This window comes from Poromitra crassiceps (genome assembly GCF_964638095.1).
Source record: "Poromitra crassiceps genome assembly, chromosome: 3".
Lineage (NCBI taxonomy): Eukaryota > Metazoa > Chordata > Actinopteri > Beryciformes > Melamphaidae > Poromitra > Poromitra crassiceps.
In genome coordinates this window covers 28,072,821-28,091,240 of record NC_139625.1, presented here as the reverse complement: position 1 = coordinate 28,091,240, position 18,420 = coordinate 28,072,821, and the positions used below count along the sequence as shown (strand labels likewise).

The following is an 18,420-nucleotide window of genomic DNA, read 5'->3' as shown; positions in this document are numbered from 1 at the left end:
CTTCTCTTACATAACAGATAGTAATTCAGTTAGCACGCTGTGAGCTAACGGTCTCATTTATTTTCAGAACAAAGGACCATCTCTTAATTACATTCCTATTTCATAGACCGCCCTGATACATATATTTTCTTCCCTCGTAGGTGTCAAGTGCGGTCGTTACGGAGCAACGTTATTATTAGCTTACTGAGGTGAATTGGAGAGCGCTCATTATGTCAGTGGTAGGCATTGATGTGGGTTTTCAAAACTGTTACATCGCTGTGGCCAGGAGCGGTGGCATCGAAACCATTGCCAATGATTACAGTGACAGGTGCACACCGTAAGTATATCACATCATCACCGTGACATGTTAGCTGTGAGTTTGTTACGCAATGTTTGCATCTGGAGGCACACTCCATGAGCAGAGATGGCACATGGAGGAGGTGATGGTAACGTTAGGAAACGTGCAATTAGGCTGATATTCACTGTCGTCGCAGTTTAATATGATGAGGGTTGGAAAGTGCATAATATGGCCCTATACGTCAAAATGTAGCATGTCTCGGCTGCACTCTGCGATGACCTTCTCTATAGGCCGAAAAGTGTCTCACAGCTGCCACGGTCAAACACGTTGAATTGTCTCATCATCCTGATTGCCATGACACGCACTTTTATAGTGCTGCTACTACGCAGTGTGCGTCAAAGTTGGTTGAGATAACGGTAGGCAACTGAAAGAAGACAGTAGGTTAAGTATACGGGCTGTTAAGATGTTAGTATATGTGGCAGAGGAAAAGTAAAAAGGTTTTCACATGATGTGGCGATAGTGCGTCTGTTCTGGCCTGTACCCTGCCTGTACCAAGAAGACAGAGGCTACATCCTCTGAGTCTGAGGCAGTGGTTCTCAACGTGGGGTCCGGGGACCACCAGGGGTCCTTGAGGGGGTTCTAATAAATAAATGAAGAACCAGTAAGAAGGAACGCCTCTGTTTCTGGAGAGACAAGTGGCAGACAAATGTGTACGTTTGCTGCAGCATCCAAACTGAAAATAGACATAATGGAGCTCGGGTGGGAGCCTGGGCATTGCATGCATCTTTAATCCCTAATGAACTGACTGGACTGGGGACATATATGTGGAAAGGTGGAACTGGGGCGTGACCTGTCACTGTCACCTGAAGGGAAATTGATCCCTCAGCCCCATGTGACTAGAAAGATTTGTCTCTGTCAGTCACACAATGAACTGCTGTTGGTATGGAAGTGGTAAATGAGTTTGGAAGATGATGTTTTAGGGGAGGATCAGCTTACTTTTGAAGGTGAACTGTTCGTCTCACTGCCCTAGTTTTATAGTTCTTCCTCAGACTCCGTTGTGCAATTCCCTAACCTGCGAGCCATCGCTCAACCATCTCTCCCTGACAGTTCTGCCAAATCTGCCTCATCGATCAGCAGGGTTATTATTGTGAACCTAATTTGCTGATGTTTTTGTGCCCCCTCTAGGGCTTGTGTGTCGTTGGCCTCCAAAAACCGCATCATTGGAAATGCAGCCAAGGGTCAAGTAAGATCAACCATGGCAGTTTGTCTGATTTCTGTAATAAAAGGAAGATTACACATTAAAATTGTTAAACAACCATTAGCTGTTAGTCTTTCTGTTTCTGTGTAAGCCAAACCCACACAATAACATTTCCATCATTCATATTCACATACCGGTAGTAATCATTGTAAAATATGTCTCTAATAAGGATCTCTTTATTTCAGATGATAACAAACTTCAAAAACACAGTGCATGGCTTCAAAAAGTTCCACGGCAGAGCGTTTGATGACCCATTTGTCCAGGGCGAAAAACCCAAACTGCCTTACAGCTTGCATAAGCTGGCCAACGGCAACACTGGAATTAAGGTAACGCACTGTACATGTTTCCAGTTAATTCTTTTTCACTGCTTTTCTGTTGTGTCCCTTTCTCTCTGAGCCTGAGTGTGTATTTGCTCTGTTGTCAATATACACTTTTGCCCTTTTTAATTCAATTGTCATGTTTGTTTGTTTGTTTTACTGTACTTCACACCTCAAAACAACCTACTGTATTAGCAACCATTCCTGCTTTCGCTTATAATTTGCTGGGAGTTTGGTTTAAATTCTTTGTGTCTCATTTCCAGGTGCGGTATTTGGACGAGGACAAAGTGTTCACCATTGAGCAGATCACAGGAATGCTGTTGACCAAGCTGAAGGAGACGTCCGAGAGCGCGCTGAAGAAGCCGGTGGTGGACTGTGTCATATCTGTGAGTGATGGAGACATCACATGGGGGGCATTCAATCGGAATAATTTACCAAACGCCCCAGTGATACGTATTGATTTGCGCTCTATTTTACAGGTCCCAAGTTTCTTCACAGATGCTGAAAGACGATCTGTGTTTGACGCGTCTCAAATCGCAGGGCTGAACTGTTTGCGCTTGATTAATGACACCACTGCAGGTCAGTGTTCCTGTGAAAATCGCTCGTGGTGAAATTTCTGGAATGGATGCTGCGAGTCTCAGCATCTGTTCTGTTTCCAACTCTGCGTGGATTGCACCAAAAGATGTTAAGGCAATACAGAGCCTTTCACTCTGGGTTTTACCTTTTACTTTAAAATAATGACTTACTTAATTGTATCTGAAACCTGCAAGAGATTGACAGTGAAACAATGTACTTTATAACACAACAAAAACTAAAATGTCTTTGCTCTAAACATTTGAACACGTTAATATCAACTTCAAGTTTATTTATATAGCCCTTCATGACATGCGTGTCTCAAAGGACTTCACAGAGATGATATAGATGATGATATAGGACAAACATCTGGAAAAGAACGAGACACTCTATTCTACATAGCCCAACCTACCGAGACCCTCAATGCAAACAAGGAAAACCTAATAAATTATATTTGCAGAGTGTGACTTGTGTGTTATTTGTTTTTGGATTGGCAGTGGCTTTGGCCTATGGGATCTACAAACAGGACCTTCCCAATCCAGAAGAAAAGCCGAGAAACGTGGTATTTGTGGACCTCGGACATTCATCATACCAAGTCTCCATCACCGCCTTCAACAAAGGCAAACTTAAGGTTAGCATTTCTGTTTATTTTCCATAAACACAACACCTACAGTCTCCCCAAACTCAACGGAAACGTGTTCTCTCAGGTGCTCGCCACGGCGTTTGACCCTTACCTGGGCGGGCGTAACTTCGACACGGCTCTGGTGGATTACTTCTGCGACGACTTCAAAGGCAGGTACCGACTGAATGTGCGGGACAACCCCCGGGCTGTGCTGCGCCTCTATCAGGAGTGCGAGAAGCTGAAGAAGCTGATGAGCGCCAACTCCTCCGATCTGCCTCTGAACATAGAGTGCTTCATGAACGACATTGACGTTTCTGGCAAGATGAATAGGTACATACTGGTACATGTTTTTCTCTCCTCCATCTTGCACCTGCTTTATGACGGAATTGCACAAATGTCATGGAAATTAATGCTTCTTCTTCACTCCTACTTGTCAATATCAGGGGCCAGTTTGAAGATTTGTCTGCTCAGTATCTGTCAAGAGTGGAGCTGCCGCTGAAAGCTGTCCTTGACCAATCGAGTAGGTCTCTCAAGTGTGGTTGAATTCAGTCAAGAATATTGTTTGAATGGCAGAAAAACAAGAGTGTGTATTTTGTGACAGAACTGAGCCGGGACGAGATCTATGCAGTGGAGGTGGTGGGCGGAGCCACGAGAAGCCCAGCTATCAAAGAGAGGATCTCCAAGTTCTTCGGCAAAGACGTCAGCACCACGCTCAACGCAGACGAGGCAGTAGCTCGAGGCTGCGCACTTCAGGTAGGATCCTTCTGACACGTGCCATTTTACATAGATACACACAAATAACATATAAAAAATATACATTTCGCTTTAAAAACTGGTCAAATAAAAAAACATTAAAATAAATTCATATACAGGCTTTTATGCCAGTGTGCCCGGAGACTGGACATGTAGCGAGTGCAGCTCTTCCCTGGGTTAGTGAGAGCCACAATGACGCTGTTTCCAGACACATCCAGTCTACACATAAATTTGTACATGAGATTCCTCAGTATTGCCTGAAATGTGTTAACTCGTGCAGTAACAAACATCTCACTCGCACTGCACCTGCATAGATCTAAATTGCTGTACAAATAACATTCGGTAATATATAATGTAGTAAATTATGATAGTATAGTAAGATACATCGGTTAATATTCTTATTGTTTGATACTGTACTGTTTTTTATACAAACGCTGCATTTAAGAAAGCACACACAGCAAATTTTGCATGTTTCTCTGATGTCTTTGTTTATGTTGTGATGTTTGTGTGTGTGTGCGTGTGCGTGTGCGTGTGCGTGTGCGTGTGCGTGTATGTTCGGGTGTAGTGTGCAATTTTATCCCCAGCATTTAAGGTGCGTGAATTCTCCATCACTGATGTGGTTCCCTTTCCCATTACTCTGCGCTGGAAATCACCTACAGACGACGGAGTCGGGCAAGGACACTTTGTTGACTTTATTCATTATATGAAACGAGTGGTGAAATGAGTTGTGTGGTAAATCAAGCTAGCTCATCTAGCTTGAAGATATGTGACTTTGCTTTTACTGCCTCCTTGTCACAGAGAGTGTGAGGTGTTCAGCAAGAATCACGCCGCGCCCTTTTCCAAAGTAATCACTTTCCACAAGAAGGAGCCCTTTGACCTGGAAGCCTTCTACAGCAGCCCTCAAGACCTCCCGTACCCGGACAGCAGGATAGGTAGGCCCAATTCCAATCCGCCCCCTAAACACTCAAGCCCTGAACCCTCAGTCCCTCTAATGGCCGCCATCTGAAAGTGGTTGAGTCATCAAGTGTGGAAGGGATCCACATTGGATAAATAGGAGGATTGGGACAGCAGAGCCCTTTGCACATGACAAGATGATGTTGACTCTGGCTGGTTTGGGGCTCGCTATTGTATATTGTTTATTGTCAAGACGCTTTGAGGAATAGACTCCCTGATGAGTCTGTTCTCATCCAGGCTCTTTGGTTCCGAGTGGAACAGGTCATTTAAAAATAAATGTAGCCTACTGCAAAATCTGCAATCTGCAACATGTGTAATTATAATTAAAATAAGCATAATAATGACATGTCACCTAACATTATACACAATGTCAATACTGTACAATACAGATTCGGTAAAACTATTTCTCATTCATCAAAAAAGTTGTGGATTGCAATTGTAATAGAAATGATCGATGATTATTCTAGGATTATGTAAAATAACTACTTGCATTCCTCTGATATAATATTTTTGTCTAATCTGAAATCCCTATTAATGTAATGTTTCATTGTCAATTAAGGCATTCCAGCGCACTCGCAAACACCGCGTTCATTTCGCGCGTGTGTTCTTTTATTTTTTTGACAGATATTTGCAGCCTTCCCCGTTTTATACGTCCAACGCTATGCATTGTGGGCAATTCCCTTTCCGTAAGTGGCCATAGCTGCTCCCTTACGGTAAGGGGGCAGAAAGGGCTCACTCCGAGCCAGTGGCGGACTGCATAATCGGGCACGTCGGGCAAATGCCCGGTGGCCTGGCCTGGCCTGGCCTGCCAAAAATTTTTTTTTTTTTTTTTTTTTTTTTTTGCTCTCACTCACTGAACAGCAGGCCAGGCGCCGCCTACTGGTTTACTAGTGGTTTTATTACTTTATTCAGGTTTAAAGTGGGTGCATCTCATTGTAAAATTGGACTTGGCCCAAATTGGGCTTCAAACGGCCCAAATTGGGCTTCAAACGGCCCAAATCGGGCTTCAAACAGCCCAAATCTGGCTTTAAACGACCCAAATCTGGCTTTAAACGACCCAAATCTGGCTTCAAACGGCCCAAATTGGGCTTCAAACGGCCCAAATTGAGCTTCAAACGCCCCAAATTTTTCGCCGGCGCCCTTCGGACGCCGGCACGCGCGTCGGCCCGTATCAGCCTGGCCTGCTTGGTATCTAATGCCCGGCCTGAATTATGATCCCAGTCCGCCCCTGCTCCGAGCCCTCGTTCACTTTGCGATTTCACCGTGGGACATCCCTAAGCCCTCACTCCCTTCACGTGAACGCGCCTCTAAGGACTTGAGGCAGTAAGGGGGCGGATTGGAATTGGGCCGTAATCTCTGCCTCTGCTGCTGCCCTCTGAACGTCCAACAAGTGATCATCCCTCGCTCACTTCTGAGAGAGAGAGAGAGCGATCCACAGCATTTTAAGATGCAAAACCGTCTAGATATTTGGTTCCGTTTTCCAGCCGCTGAAGTGGCTGGAGTGTGAGAGATGAATGATGAATGTGGCCTAGGTAGAGTTTCTGGGTGGCCCAGTTGTATCTGAGTCCCTGCAGGGATCTGCAATCTGGATGGTAATTAGGAATAAGGCGTGTAGTGTCCCAAAGAACACTGATGGGTCCTAATGAGTCAGCCATGCATCGTCATGGCCGTGTGTGTGTGCGCGTGTGTGTGCGCGCGCGCGCGTGTGTGTGCATGTGTGTGCGCGTGCAGTCTCAGGTGGGATTTCAGTTGGCAACGTGTCCCTTCATCCTCTTCTCTCTAAAGGGAATCTGTTTGAGCTGCTGTGTGTTTTTCAAATGGAAACTGTTGAATAACCCACTCACTCTTTCTTTCTTTCTCTCTCTCTCTTCTTCCCAGGATGCTTTTCTGTACAGAATGTGGTTCCCCAGCCAGATGGAGACAGCTCTAAAGTCAAGGTCAAAGTGCGCGTCAACGTCCACGGCATCTTCAGCGTATCCAGCGCCTCTCTGATAGAGAAGCAGAAAGGAGAGGGAGAGGACATGCAGATGGACATGGAGCCCATGGTGCAGAATGAAGGCAGGCCAGAGGACCAGGTAAGATGTGTATATATATATATACAGTGTATATATATATATATATATATATATATATATATATATATATATCAGTGTTTCCCCTAGAAAATGTTTCAGGCCTGGAGGAATTTCGAAATGTACCCTGACCGCAACGGTGGGGGCCCTCGCTGGCGATGCTAAACTTTTAGCTAACCTGTTCGCATCTATTGAAAAATTAAAGGAACCACCGCACTGTTCGCATCTATGTTGGCAATGGCATCCCAAGTGTCATCATACTATTATGGAATGCGATGCGAAGAGTTGTATTATGGGATGTGTGTTTCCCAGGCAACGACACACGCTGGCACAATGCTGCTAAAAGCAAAATGCTTATTGTTTTCTATTACTGTCAACACCAGTATTGTTGTATTGTAATAATATGGCATAAAGGTTTATTGAAATTTTGGGGAGAGCAGGGGGAAGAAAAAAAAATCTGGCCTGGCGGGGGCGCTGTTGCCAGGTCTGTAGAATGGTAGGGTGGTAGGGTATGCGCGGGCATACACACACACACACACACACACACACACACACACACACACACACACACACACACACTTTCCTCATCTAGTCAGCTTCGGGCCCTTTTGTAAAAGTGTCACAGCTGCAATCAACTGATCTCTATGAGTCCCACTTATTCTTCTAATCAATGTTTTTGCGCCTGATAAAGACAGTCTGGACTTTTTTTTAAAGCCTATTTTTTTAATCCATTCTGTGCTTTTGAGTCTGCCTCCCTCTGCTTTTATCGAGGAAAAACCCCAAGAACTGAAAGTGAACTGACTCCATAAGCACATGACTGGTTTGCAAATCCTTATCATACTGCAGCATTATAATGATCACATTGTAATAGTCTACTGTCTTGTTAATAGGAGGGAAGTGCATCTTCAATTGAGCTGGTTTGGATCCTTTAAAAGATAGTTCCATCACATACGTTTTAAAAGATAGTTCCATCACATACGTTTTGATCTTATATTATATGAAGACAATTTGTGAGAAAATCTGGATAAAGTGGCTGAGTGTGTGTTGTATCTCAGACCAAAATGCAGGTGGACCAGGAAGGCCAGAGCCAGGGAGACCAGCAGAACGAGGAAGCCAGTTCCAGCAGTAAGGTCAGTTGGGCTAGAATTACGTAGTCTAAAATGAGTCTATTTTTGATGAATATCAGTTGGTGTCCCGGTTGTAATTGGACTACAGCTCCCAGACTGATTTGGTTTTTAGTGGGGCTCAAAACAGCACCTATAGGTCGCTTCCGGAAAGAAGCGCCAAAATTGGCACAAATACTCCTTGTGGACTGTTATTTTGATAAAAGTAACTGGCCATGCAGAAATTTTATTTTTTTCCAAGATGGCCGCCATTTCCAGCCTGAAAACACTATTTTGGGGGCAACTTTGGGTAGAATTTTCCAATATGAATGATCTTGTTATCAAACCATACATTTATGACCACAGAGAAGCCAGATTTATTCCATGAAAATTTCAAAATGGCTGCCATTTTAAATATGGCTGCCATTTCAGCAATTTTTACCATAGGATTTCACTGTGCAGGGCGATTTTGATGATTCTGGTGTCAAATGACAAGTTTTTAACTATGGAAATTTAAAAATTATACATCAGAAATCATTTGTATATCTCCTTTTACCATTTACTCTGCATATCTTTTCAAAGTAATGTGAAAATATGCATAAACAACAGTATTTTAGCACAACTTTTATTAGAAATGTATAGGAAATTGACATTTTATTTTCACAGGGAGTGATTATTTGGTTACAATTGATATAAACAAATAAATAAATAAATAAATAAATACATTAATCTATTAACTCATTGAGTGCCAATGACGACTATAGTCGTCAATTCAAATAGTAACGTTCAGTGCCAATGACGACTAAAGTCGTCAATTGCGTTTTTTGACGGTGGGACGTGGATTAAAGCCTGATCCATCTCCTGTGAAAGTATGGTGGATGTTGAATGTGTAAAAGCTATTTTACGGACCCATTAGTTGGCGACAGTGCTCTCCAGATTACAGAAAGGCGAGGAAAAAACAGAGAAGAAGTCATGGGGAAACGGAAATCGCATCCGTATGCATCGATATGCATGAAGCATAATGTTAGCTGTGCCTGCAGCAGCCAATCTGCTGCCACAATTGAGCCCCTCCGTGTCCGCTGCGATAGCCCATCCGCATGATTAGTTGTGGAGTTGTTATTATTCTCAACTGGAAGCATGGGAGCCGGTGACAAATACACGCGGAACGCTGTAAAAAAGCTGGATGTAGCGCACTTTTCAGTACAGAGCAAACGCAGCAGAGAGCCACCAGAGACACTCGCACGGAGGTGGGGTTTGCAGTTGAGCGGGGTGGGGCACGCAGGGCAGCATACAACACTGACCCAGACAGACCCAGACAGCAGGACAGGATTGGCAAACGCAAGCTAGAATATCTGATGCCCACCAGCAGTAAATCAAGACCAGCAAGAAGCTGCAACCAGCAGCGCACGCAGGGGCCAGCGCTGCTGGTTGCAGCTAAAAAAATATTATTTTGCCAAACAAAATTCCTTTGTTTTCACTGTTTTATTGAAGGAAATTATTTTTGAGGTGTGACTACATCAGAAAATATTAGCTTCAGAGTCAGTCATGTGCTTGAAATGCTTCATTTCACAAAAGGCTAATTATCTCAGCTTCTAATTTGAAACGTCTCTTTTTGCTGAAATCAACCTATCTTCTCCGGCTCATAACTAAAGAACGGAAAATGATATCAATAAACCTTTTTTTGCTGATGATAGAAGAGAGTCTCATCGTTCTTTGGGCGTGTTCGGTGTTTACATAATATCACACAATATTCTGTGGGCCTCGAGAAATCACTGAAAACGCTCTGAAACTCTGGCACTGGGAGCATCCGTTTTCCAAAAGTGGCTGGCACTCAATGAGTTAATTAATAAAGTACATTTGATCTAATAATTACCACTTTTATAAATGGACACCTTGCTGTAAAGTAATTACATACATTTTTGCTAAAACAATAAATAGCTTTGAAAGAATGAGAGTCAAGGTGGGGAGAGGAAATCAATGAGGGGGGGGGGGGTCATCTCCTGAGTGTCCTGCAGGTGGTGCAGGCTGGCGCTGGAGTAGTCCTTGACACTACAGCTGCTAGGCAGGCTGACCCCTGAGTTGCTCATGTTGCTGGTGCTCCGCTCCAAGTAGCCCAGCTAAAATACTGTTGTTTATGCATATTTTCACATTACTTTGAAAATATATGCAGAGTAAATGGCAAAAGGAGATATACAAATGATTTCTGATGTATAATTTTTAAATTTCCATAGTTAAAAACCTGTCATTTGACACCAGAATCATCAAAATCGCCCTGGACAGTGAAATCCTATGGTAAAAATAGTTGAAATGGCAGCCATCTTTGAAATGGCAGCCATTTTGAAATTAACATGGAACAAATCTGGCTTCTCTGTGGTCATAAATGTATGGTTTGATAACAAGATAATTCGTATTGGACAATTCTACCCAAAGTTGCCCCCAAAATAGTGTTTTTGGGGCGGGAAATGGCGGCCATCTTGGAAAGATCGAGATTTCTGCGTGGCCAGTTACTTTTATCAAAATAACAATCCACAAGGAGTATTTGTGCAAATTTTGGCGCTTCTTTCCGGAAGCGACCTATTTTACATTGAAAGTGCATTTTTTGAGCCCCACTATTTCTGGTTCATAAATCCAGGAGGGGGCTGCGGGGGGAAAGCAGGACCCTGCAGCAGGAGGAAGCAAACCCAAAGTGAAGGTGAAGAGCACTGATCTGCCCATCCTGACCAACGCCATACGACAGCTGGACAGGGACATCCTCAATGACTTTGTGGAGTATGAGGTGAGGTCCCTTCAGGTGGCCTTTGGAAATGCTGAGTCATGGTCTTGGGCCCAGAGCAAAATCATAACCAACTACAAAAATCTTCTCAGATGCATAAAAAAAAATCAAATAGAAGTCCATGGTCTAATGTGTATCTATTCAAAGCAGAAATGCCATGAAAATACATTTTAAAAGTATCTGAATGTGTGTGTGTGTGTGTGTGTGTGTGTGTGTGTGTGTGTGTGTGTGTGTGTGTGTGTGTGTGTGTGTGCGCGTGCGTGTGCATGTGCTTGTATCTTCTCCATTCAGGGCCAGATGATTGTCCAGGACAAACTGGAGAAAGAGCGCAACGATGCTAAAAACGCGGTGGAGGAGTATGTATATGACCTGCGGGACAAACTCTGTGGGCTGTATGAAAAGTATATCACTGAGGAGGTGAGGTCTGATGACTTACATACTGTATACCTCTGTTTGCAGGCTTGGGGAGTAATGGATTCATGTAATGTGATTACCTAATCACAACACCACTCTGCTCCAACCTGGTCTCACGGAAGTTTGTGAAATAATAGCCTGCAGCCAGCTGACATTGTGTTCTTTTTCACTTTGTATTAAATGAGCGTGTGAAGCAAGCAATATTTCAAGTTATTATGAATGAGAAACAGGCGACACTAGATAGATTGGCTGAAAGCTATAACCTGCTATAACCAACGCATAAGGTCTGAAAGAGCTGTTTTGTTGTTGTTGTTGTTGTTTTTTCTTTTCTTAAATGTCCCTGGACTCCAGTAGTCAAATGCAGGACATTTGTTCAAAAGTAACAGAAAGTAATCAGTTAAAGGAGAATTTCGGTTTTTTACACCACGGTCCTCATTTCCAGTTTAGAATATGATGTTTTACTCACCGAAATAGTTTCGCTTCATTTGGATGCCCATGGAAGATTTTGAGCTCCGAGTAGTCTCCTCAAACAGGCTATAACGAGAGCCTGCGGCGAGTGCGGGGCATGCTGCACACACTCTGTAAATGACACTTTTTCGGTCACATCGCGGTTCATTATGGTTGTAAATATAATTATTTAGCTAATAGCTAGAAGCTAACCTAACACCAACACAACAGTCAACGTAGATCTGCCCCGGATGGGGTTACAGTGTTCATCTTCTTCTGTGGTTTCTCTTCTTACCACACTTCTTCAGAGAAACCACAGAAGAAGAAGATGAGCACTGTAACCGCATCCGGGGCAGATCGGAGCCGACTCTTTTGTTGTTGTTAGCTTAGCTTCTAGCTATTAGCTAAATAATTATATTTACAACCATAATGAACCGCGATGTGACCGAAAAAGTGTCATTTACAGAGTGTGTGCAGCATGCCCCGCACTCGCCGCAGGCTCTCGTTATAGCCTGTTTGAGGAGACTACTCGGAGCTCAAAATCTTCCGTGGGCCTCCAAATGAAGCGAAACTATTTCGGTGAGTAAAACATCATATTCTAAACTGGAAATGAGGACCGTGGTGTAAAAAAACGAAATTCTCCTTTAAGTTACTTTAATATTGTGATACTTGGATTACGTTACTGATTACAATTTGTAACAGGTAATTAGTAATTGTATTGGATTACATTTTTAAAGTAACCCTCCCAACCCTGTCTGTTTGCTAATAATATTCATGGTAATGCAGGAACAATTAGTATACTGGGTGTTGTCGCTGTAGGCATTATATTATAGTGCCATATAGTGACTATACTGCATGTTACTGCTGTCTGTTTGATGCCTGGCCCTCACCAACAGGATGGTAACCGACTGACGTTGATGCTGGAGGACACAGAGAACTGGCTGTACGAAGAGGGAGAGGACCAACCAAAACATGTCTATGTGGACAAGCTGGAGGCACTCAAGGTTTGTTTTTGTCGCTGCACAAAAAGTTTCCTGCATTTGTGAGATGAGCAGCACAGCTGATTATGCCAGTAGAGCAAACGTCAAAAGTGTCAAATTGGCCTGCCAATGTCAAACAGTGTATCCTGTTGGTATTGACTCTATAGAGCACCGCAGGAATGACTCCGGAAGTATACTTCTGGGTTCGTCAGGGGAAAAGTGAATGGGGTTTTAGAATGGGGATTTCACTTAAATGCATAAAATAAAATCTGTGGTTAACAAAAGTTTATGGGAGCGCAACTTTTGGTTCAGCAGGATAATCTTCACAAATGTCAATAACTTGTATGACTTTTGGAACGTAAATGCATTTATATTAAAAGTGTTTTTTAGAAAACACTTCAAAAGGCATAAAAGTGATTAACGTTTGTGAAGATTATCCTGCTGAACCCAAATTAGCACTGCCATAAACTTGTGTTAACCACAGACCTTATTTGATGCATTTAAGTGAAATCCCCATTCTAAAACCCCATAGACTTTTCCACTGACGAACCAAAATGGCAGCTATTTCTGGTTAAGCCTACACAAATATGTCATCCCTGTGGTACTCTATTGTTTTGAGTTGTTTGGGGGTGTTGGATGATTGAACTCTATCAGTAACAATGAACAAACAAGACATATTGACAATTTTACGCTTTATTCATTCAATGAATTCATTGAACACAGTCAGGAGCCTCAGTAGCAGGTAGAAGAACCATACGCAGCCTCAACAGCCTGGCACCTCCTCCTCATGCTGGTCACCAGCCTGGTCACATGTTGCTGTGGGATGGCATTCCATTCCTCAACCAGGATTCGTCGCAGGTCAGCCAGGCCAGGCTGTTGTGTCTGTGTATTGTTCTTCCACCCTGAGCTCAGGTTCCTGACTGTGTTCAATGAATAAAGTGTAGAATTCCCAATATGTCTTGTTTGTTCATTGTTACTGATAGAGAGTTCAATCATCCAGTCCCCCAAACAACTCAAAACAATAGAATCAATACCAACCATTTGGGGGCACGGTGGCGCAGTGATAGCGCTCTCGCCTCACAGCAAAAAGGTCCTGGGTTCAATTCCTGCCTGGGACACTGTGGACACCAGGGATGACCCCTCCACCAAAAACATGCAGAAGATCATCATCTGACCAGCAGCGGTTGGAAGAAGCTGGTCCCCGGACACTCCACTGCAGCTGCCCACAGCTCCTGGCCTGGATGGGTCAAACACGTAAGATACATTTCACAGCGCCTCTGCATATGTGTCTGTGACTAATAAAGACGGGCTTGTCCGTCCCATCTAACAAGAGGATGCAATGTTTTTGACATTGGCAGGCCAATTTGACACTTTTGACGTTGGCACTACCTGCATAATCAGCTGTGGTGCTCATCTCACAAATGCAGGATCCTTACAAATGAGACAGCGTAGCGAAGGGAACTGAACAGGCTTTCATATAAGATAAGATTACAATACTGAGGATACAGTAACAAGCAGAGATATGATCATCCAAACACAAGTTTCCAAACCTTTTGTGCCGAGTTTATATTCCATCCTTTTCCAGAGGTTTGGTCAGCCCATTCAGGAGCGGCACAGAGAGCAGGAGGACAGGCCGAGGGCCTTTGAAGAGCTGGGCAAGAAACTACAACTCTACATGAAGGCTGTGGACGCCTATAAACAGAAGGTAAACCCTCTTGAAAGCAGCATCTTTACACACGAGCAAGGGAGACAGTATGTCACAAAGTTTGGCATTATAAATGGTTAGGGCACAATTTGTTTGAGAAGTAATTCAAGTAAAACCAGAGAAGTGACTTGGTAAATTGCAAGATTCTCTTTTGTCACAAACCCCATGCTAGGATGAGCGATACCTGCATTTGAACGCAGAGGAAATGAGCGTCGTGGAGAAGTGGGTGCATGAAAGCATGGGCTGGATGAACAGCAAGATGAACGCCCAGAGCAAACTCACCATTACTCAGGATCCCACCGTCAAAGTAGCAGACATTATTGCCAAAATACAGGTACGCAAGTGACCATTTGTTGATGCAATTCCTCCTTTCATTACCAGTGATGGGATCTGCAGATTACTCACTCTACACTTCATACTCACTAGACTCAATACTCACTCTACACTTCATACTCACTAGACTCAATACTCACTCTACACACTTCATACTCACTAGACTCAATACTCACTCTACACTTCATACTCACTAGACTCAATACTCACTCTACACACTTCATACTCACTAGACTCAATACTCACTCTACACACTTCATACTCACTAGACTCAATACTCACTACACACTTCATACTCACTAGACTCAATACTCACTCTACACACTTCATACTCAATAGACTCAATACTCACTCTACACTTCATACTCACTAGACTCAATACTCACTCTACACACTTCATACTCACTAGACTCAATACTCACTACACACTTCATACTCACTAGACTCAATACTCACTCTACACACTTCATACTCACTAGACTCAATACTCACTCTACACTTCATACTCACTAGACTCAATACTCACTCTACACACTTCATACTCACTAGACTCAATACTCACTCTACACTTCATACTCACTAGACTCAATACTCACTCTACACTTCATACTCACTAGACTCAATACTCACTCTACACACTTCATACTCACTAGACTCAATACTCACTCTACACTTCATACTCACTAGACTCAATACTCACTCTACACACTTCATACTCAATAGACTCAATACTCACTCTACACACTTCATATTCACTAGACTCAATACTCACTCTACACTTCATACTCACTAGACTCAATTCTCACTCTACACACTTCATACTCACTAGACTCAATACTCACTCTACACTTCATACTCACTAGACTCAATACTCACTCTACACACTTCATACTCTCTGGACTCAATACTCACTCTACACTTCATACTCACTAGATTCAATACTCACTCTACACACTTCATACTCACTAGACTCAATACTCACTACACACTTCATACTCACTAGACTCAATACTCACTCTACACACTTCATACTCACTAGACTCAATACTCACTCTACACTTCATACTCACTAGACTCAATACTCACTCTACACACTTCATACTCACTAGACTCAATACTCACTCTACACTTCATACTCACTAGACTCAATACTCACTCTACACTTCATACTCACTAGACTCAATACTCACTCTACACACTTCATACTCACTAGACTCAATACTCACTCTACACTTCATACTCACTAGACTCAATACTCACTCTACACTTCATACTGACTGGACTCAATACTCACTCTACACTTCATACTCACTAGACTCAATACTCACTCTACACTTCATACTCACTAGACTCAATACTCACTCTACACTTCATACTCACTAGACTCAATACTCACTCTACACTTCATACTCACTAGACTCAATACTCACTCTACACACTTCATACTCACTAGACTCAATACTCACTCTACACTTCATACTCACTAGACTCAATACTCACTCTACACTTCATACTCACTAGACTCAATACTCACTCTACACTTCATACTCACTAGACTCAATACTCACTCTACACACTTCATACTCACTAGACTCAATACTCACTCTACACTTCATACTCACTAGACTCAATACTCACTCTACACTTCATACTCACTGGACTCAATACTCACTCTACACTTCATACTCACTAGACTCAATACTCACTCTACACTTCATACTCACTAGACTCAATACTCACTCTACACTTCATACTCACCAGGAGCTGGAGGATGTGTGCAACCCAGTGATCAACAGGCCAAAGCCCAAAGTGGAGGAGGCATCAGAAGAGACTGATAAAAACAGCGGAGCTCATAATGGGCCGACAGCCAAGCAAGGAGCAGAGGGGAAGGGAGACGCCAAGGGGGCCCACCAGACAAAGTCTCCCTCGATGGAGGTCGACTGAGACCTCTGTCCCACAACCAAACTCTGCAACAATCACCTTCCGGTTACCATTGCTGACCATTCATTAGACCGTAGAAACATCAATACCTGGGACCATTTCTCCGTGTTTACCAGCCACTCTGCAGGGTGTTGTGTGCATTTGTTTTTTGTGTTCCCCTGTTGGACTCCTTTTGACTTTTTTGTTTTCAGCGCGTCATCCTTGTGTGTGACAATGGTGTGCTTTACTCTCTTAAAGGTTTGACATACCTAATAAATGGAAGAATGATCATGCAATAGACTAAACTCTGATTCTGAAGTCAAACTGTATTCTCTGTACCATTCAGGTAGGTAAGCTTTTCCGTTTGCATTCCATATATCTCATGTGTGTCCAATATCAGCAGTAAATCCTGTCACTCATAACCTAAGAGAAGTAGAAAGTGCTGCCCAAACAGTTGCTATGGCTGATTTATTTATTAGTATGTATGCAATAATTATATATATATATATATATATATATATTGTATTTAATGAGTTTGAAATGATGTCCATATCTAGAAACTGTAAATAATATTTTAGTAATTTAAAGCAGCCAGCACATATAGTATGTATATAAATAACACATTCCTAGTGTTAAAATGGCAATGCTTGATGCACCAAATCTCTTAGGTAGTGATTGGCTGCCTGTTTCCTTTATTTATTTTCATGCATTTTCCATATTTAAGTCATGGGATTTAAAGATGGTAAATAATAAATACATTTGTCTGTAAGACAAACTTACTTTAGTCTGAAATTGTTTGATTTTCAGCTACTGACGGTCATGTCTTTAAGAAAATGGCTAAATCTCTGGGTCAGTGAAGATTGGGCATTTGACTGGGACAGCTAAAAAAATATGAAATGATGAATGATTGAGATTTGATTGTCCAGGAAAACAAATAAAATTGGAGGGGAACCAAAATCACACCTTCAATACGTAGTCTTGACCAGTGGTTCTCAAACATTTTCATGTCAAGGACCCCTAAACTGACACAAATTAGACCACGATAAGATAAGATTTTGTCCCAGGGTCCCCCGATCTGATAACATTTTAGCTTTTTGTGACAACCCTCCCACTCCCCTGGGTTTTAGTCCTGTCTTGCAGGAGCCTGGTTTTGGTGTCGTTAGGCTGATTGGGTGCACCTGGGCCCGATGCACTCATTGGCCTTCAGACCATTCAGTCTCTCTCCCTCACCAAACTGTTCAGTTTGTTAAAGTAATTTGTGTTGTCTAGTTATTTTATCTTCCTTTTAGTTAATACATTAGTTTTAACTTTTACTTTGGTATAACTCCCCTCATTTGTTACTTCCTTGAATTGGGTTGTCACATAATTATGAGGGGAGTCATACACCAAAGTAAAAGTTGAAAAAAATGTATTAACTAAAACTAAGTGGAAATAACTACTAGACAACACAAACGAATGGAACAAAAGGTTAGAAGGGAGACAGACTGAGACAGGTGTTACACTGTATTTAGTGACCCATCAGATTCTGTGACCTGCAGTGTTTGTTTTTTTCGAATATTTTTTTCCCAATTTTTAACCCATTTTTATCCCCCATTAGTGCTAATTTAAATGTATTTATCCTGGTTGCTGCTCCACCCTCTGCTGATCTGGGGAGAGACGGAACTGGCTCCATGCTTCCTCCGAGACATGGGCAGTAGCCAGCTGCTTCTTTTCACCTGACAGGGGAAGCTTCACCGGTAGGACATTGCATGTGGGAGGATCACGCTATTCCAACCAGTTCCCCTCCCTCCGAACAGGCGCCCCTAACGACTAGAGGAGGCACCACATTAGCAACCAGGATATTGCATGTTTTGGTGAGGGGTTCCTATATGAAGGAAACCCCCAGGGGGCATGGGGAGAACATGCAAACTCCACACAGA

The 18,420-nt window shown here is 42.8% G+C and overlaps 1 protein-coding gene across 1 annotated transcript; it reads left to right on the top strand.

Annotated features, from left to right (window-relative positions):
- Positions 1 to 209: 209 nt before the first annotated feature.
- Positions 210 to 16,525, top strand: hspa4l (heat shock protein 4 like; the record flags this gene model as incomplete). Its single annotated transcript, XM_083632407.1, has 19 exons — positions 210 to 316; positions 1,463 to 1,520; positions 1,721 to 1,861; positions 2,116 to 2,238; positions 2,332 to 2,431; positions 2,923 to 3,056; positions 3,133 to 3,377; positions 3,491 to 3,567; positions 3,649 to 3,800; positions 4,366 to 4,472; positions 4,599 to 4,732; positions 6,633 to 6,829; positions 7,882 to 7,956; positions 10,562 to 10,705; positions 10,994 to 11,119; positions 12,460 to 12,567; positions 14,129 to 14,248; positions 14,421 to 14,582; positions 16,343 to 16,525. The coding sequence occupies 19 exons, from the start codon at positions 210 to 212 to the stop codon at positions 16,523 to 16,525; spliced, it is 2,493 nt and encodes an 830-aa protein (XP_083488533.1).
- Positions 16,526 to 18,420: the final 1,895 nt, after the last annotated feature.